We start from the raw sequence: 3,960 nt of genomic DNA, 5'->3' as shown, positions 1-3,960 counted from the left end.
TTCTTAAATATTAACCATGACAATTTTGACGTTTAAAATTGTTCAAAATGAAAATATCACCACTGATATAGACATGTCTTGAAAGACGTCAGTTATTTGGATGTAAATTACTTTTTAACCATTCACATTGAAATGTTAACACATCATTCTGTTTTAAAAACTATTTGTCCACATAACCCTTAAACCAAGTCATTAAATTTATTTATTTTTAAGTTTGCGTTTTTAAACGAAAAAGGATAGGATCCATCAGAAGAGAGAACTTTTAAATGAAAAAAAGATGTCCATCCTCTCCGTATTGCTCTTGTCAGTTTTGTTTATTATTAGAAGTATTGGAATTTTGTATAAGATATTATGTTTTTGTAAATTCAATTCAGACAAAAAATATTGATTTCATTAATTGTGGCAAACATGCATTCCTTTTGAAAGCTTTTTTTGATTTACTTAATATACTCGTACAATGGTCGCATTCACAAAGCTAGTGGCTACGTAGTAAAAATTCAACTAGCTTTATGAATGCATTACAACACTACAAAGCTAATCAATCTGGAACTGTCATATTATTGACAAATGCAAATATATAACATAAGAAACATTTTTGATTTGATAACTTAAACTTATCTTTCGTGTTTTTAAATTCAATAAAATCAAACTTAAGACACAATTTGAATGATTTATATTTGTATTTAAATATGGAACAATTTATTTCATTTTGAATTCGTGTTACTTTACCGAGCAGCTGATTGTGAAACTTCAAAATCATTCTCCACTAACTTTGTAGCCGAATTTTTTACACAACGTCGGAGGGGAAACTTCAACTTCTTTTATAGTTAGATTAAGCCAATCATAATCCTTTGAATACGTAGCCACTAGCTTTGTGAATGTGACCAATCCAACATCAAGTAAGAGAGTTGACAAAAAGTCTCCCACAAATAAAATGTATTAACAAAAATTGAGTCAATTAAGCAATTGTAAAGATCAGAACATTAATTCGGACAAGTCCATAATGTAAACAACTATTTTGTTTTTGGATGTAAAACAAACTTTATTGATCAGTGTAAAAAATAACTCGTATATAATTTTACAATCATCAGTGACACCCTATTTGTTTGATTATTTATGACGACTTTTGTGACTACTAAGATCTACATATTGTAGACGATTTGGAGAAGCACACAAAAGTCTCGCATCATGCATATTATAATTATATTGTCTTATTTTGCTGATAAGTATGATTCAATTAGATTCAGATCGAATATAAAAATGTATTTCATCTCGCTTACAGACGTTAGTCTTGTGTTGCAGTTACCCGTAGACGGACTTGAAAATCATATCTAAGATGTCTGGAAAAACTTTCGTCATTATTTGCTCTCTGCTTTTCGTGCAAGTACGTCTCTTAAAAATTCTTACATCGTTTTCTGGTCCATTTTATTTACCAAAAAAAAAATAATTATTTTAGTTGGCTTTTGCCAGAGATGTTCCCGCAGCACAGGAAGCCGAATTACCGTCTTTGGCTGATTTACTTGCCAAGTCGGGTGATTTGTTGAAGGAGGTCCAAGGTAAGGTATTCGAAGCTGTTGGCGTACAGAACCAAGATCAATTTAACCAATTCGTTGCTACTGAAACTAAGGCTTACGCCACCAAGTTGGATGCCTTTGCCAAAGATTTGAAGAAGACTGTAAGTCAAGTTATTTACCTTTTTTTTCTATTTTGAAATAATAACAAAATTATAAAAATTTCAAAGGCTGATGAAAACATTGAGAAGATCGGAGAAAGTGATGCTGTCAAGCAATTGCGTTCCCGTGTCGATGAAGCTATCAACAACCTCAAGAAGGAAAACCCAGAAGCTGCCAACAATGTTGTAAGTATAGTTGTTTGAAAAAAAAACATGCTTTTCCACTGAGGTGTGAAATTATTATTAAACAAAAATGTATCTTAGGATCAACTCACCAAGACTACCAAGAGTTTAATCGAAGGAATTAGCAACCTTGGAGACAGTGAATCTGCCAAGGAAATTAAGGATATTGGTAACCAAATTTTGCAAACCACCGTTGATGCATTGAAAGATGTCAACAACAAGATTCAGGAATCCACCAAGCACTAATCATTTTTGAACTCAATATAATAAAAAAATGTACACGTCATCCGAGCATTTTTAAATTTCTTATCAAATATTTGGTATTGATTACATTTTGTTTGTATAGTCGCTTCGTCGTTCAGTTTTGGAATATGAATGCTATGTTAAGCTTATCGTTATGAGGGCTTTATTCGAAATCTTGGCTAAGAAACAGACCATGAAATAAAAAATTTGCTGTTTTAAGGGACGTTCAACCCCAATTCTAGGGTCGTTGTTGACCTTTGACCACTCGGGTTAAATTCCCAAATAAAATTCGTACATCAATTGAAAAACGGTAGGTATTTATTCCAAAAAAGACTAATTACTAACTAGTCAACTTGAAATTTTGTCTCCTGACGATAATCTTCAATCCAAAAAATGACAAAAAAAAAAATGGAGGGATTATCTTACATGCTTTTTATTTAAATATGTGCTGCCACTGGACGGAAATTATGAGCAACAGTATAATTAAATTTTTAAAGCGGAATTGCAACTATTTATGAGAATTTTAATTAACAAATCTGACAGTTGTATGGATACCTTTAACCTATTATTTTGAATAGCACTTGATGAACTGAAATTAGTCAATTAAAATTAAATGATATGTGGATCAAATATTTAATTGGCCATATACTATTAGAAATAAGAGTGTTTTGATTTAAATATGATACAAAATTAAACTATAATTAATATTGTCCTAAAATCGCCGTTCAATATTTAAAGCGTAGCTTGAAAACATCTGAACCACGTGTGTGCTGTTCTACTTTATTAGGGGCATGTTATAGGCCCATTTATATATATCTGTAAAGCGCCTTATCTAAGTTATTTGATTGAACTTCTCTCGAAGGTAGTTCTAACTAAATCCTACTAATGTAAAATTGAATTTTCCTGTGAATTTTACTTTCTGCATTGACCTAATGAATGTGGACAGCTATTGCCAACTTTGAGTTGATATAATCAATTAAAATAATGCTACTGCCCTTTTGTTGGTTCAGTTGAAATATAGAGTAACTTTTGGAACTTAAATTTCGTATTTTTTATATTGTCAGACTTTATAATAGCAGCTGTCCTCAGTTTTTTTGTTTTAAAGGTCGTTGGCCAAGACGCATTAGATGGCGTTTTATGACTAATAATTATTTTTTTCCAACAAACATACAAGAGGGGATGCATGGCAATTAGATGGAATTAGTTTTAAATGTGACTTTCTATGGAGATCCGAATGGACTAGCAGTTCAATATATATTTCAATGCTTACAATACTTAAAAATTTTACACCTAGCCAATCAGTCCATTTAGCAGCAAGTAGCTCTGTGATTTTACTCACTTTCGGAGCACTATTGTGTATGATGCCAAATTCAGTGTAGTCAAACCTTATGTAAAAGTGGTTAACATACAGTCTTTTTTGAATGCGATAATTATAAATGATTTTGTGGTATAATATTTCCTTTTTGAAGATATAACTTTTTTTTAAAGATTACAAAATCTATTTCGATTTACTTCAACTGGCTTGGGCGCGTCAGGAAAATAGAATGCCCGTTAAAATACAAATTTTACAAGAGCGAGCCAAACAACTTTTGTCTTGGTTCTATGTCTCAGGTTTCAGTGTTTCGAGCTCAGAGTGCGACATCTTTTACTTATATAAAAGATTGCAAACTTTTACATGTTTAATATTTACTTTTATGAGTAGGTAACTCCAATTTTACTACAGATTAAATGATTATGTTATTCTAAAGTGTGCTCATACCCTTAACAGATAATAACTAAATTTTGACATATTCTAAAAGGGAACGCATATTTCAAACCGCACCACCCGAACACATCCCATCAAGCATCATACAGCCATGACA

The 3,960-nt window shown here is 31.6% G+C and overlaps 1 protein-coding gene across 1 annotated transcript; it reads left to right on the top strand.

Moving 5' to 3' along the window:
• The first annotated feature begins 1,228 nt into the window (after positions 1 to 1,228).
• On the top strand, positions 1,229 to 2,141 carry LOC129945791 (uncharacterized). The gene is made up of 4 exons (XM_056055711.1): positions 1,229 to 1,384; positions 1,457 to 1,675; positions 1,742 to 1,858; positions 1,937 to 2,141. Exons 1-4 carry the CDS (start codon positions 1,337 to 1,339, stop codon positions 2,099 to 2,101), a joined length of 549 nt encoding a protein of 182 aa, XP_055911686.1. The 5' UTR covers positions 1,229 to 1,336; the 3' UTR covers positions 2,102 to 2,141.
• Positions 2,142 to 3,960: the final 1,819 nt, after the last annotated feature.

This window comes from Eupeodes corollae, chromosome 2, assembly GCF_945859685.1.
Source record: "Eupeodes corollae chromosome 2, idEupCoro1.1, whole genome shotgun sequence".
Taxonomy (NCBI): domain Eukaryota; kingdom Metazoa; phylum Arthropoda; class Insecta; order Diptera; family Syrphidae; genus Eupeodes; species Eupeodes corollae.
The sequence above is the reverse complement of the archived record's forward strand: the minus strand, read 5'-3'. Positions and strand labels throughout refer to the sequence as shown.

Coding starts and splice junctions, on each gene's coding strand:
- LOC129945791 (XM_056055711.1), top strand. CDS start 1,337: ATGTCTGGAAAAACTTTCGTCATTATTTGCTCTCTGCTTTTCGTGCAA. Junction 1,385..1,456: donor GCTCTCTGCTTTTCGTGCAA/GTACGTCTCTTA, acceptor TAATTATTTTAG/TTGGCTTTTGCCAGAGATGT. Junction 1,676..1,741: donor CCAAAGATTTGAAGAAGACT/GTAAGTCAAGTT, acceptor AAAATTTCAAAG/GCTGATGAAAACATTGAGAA.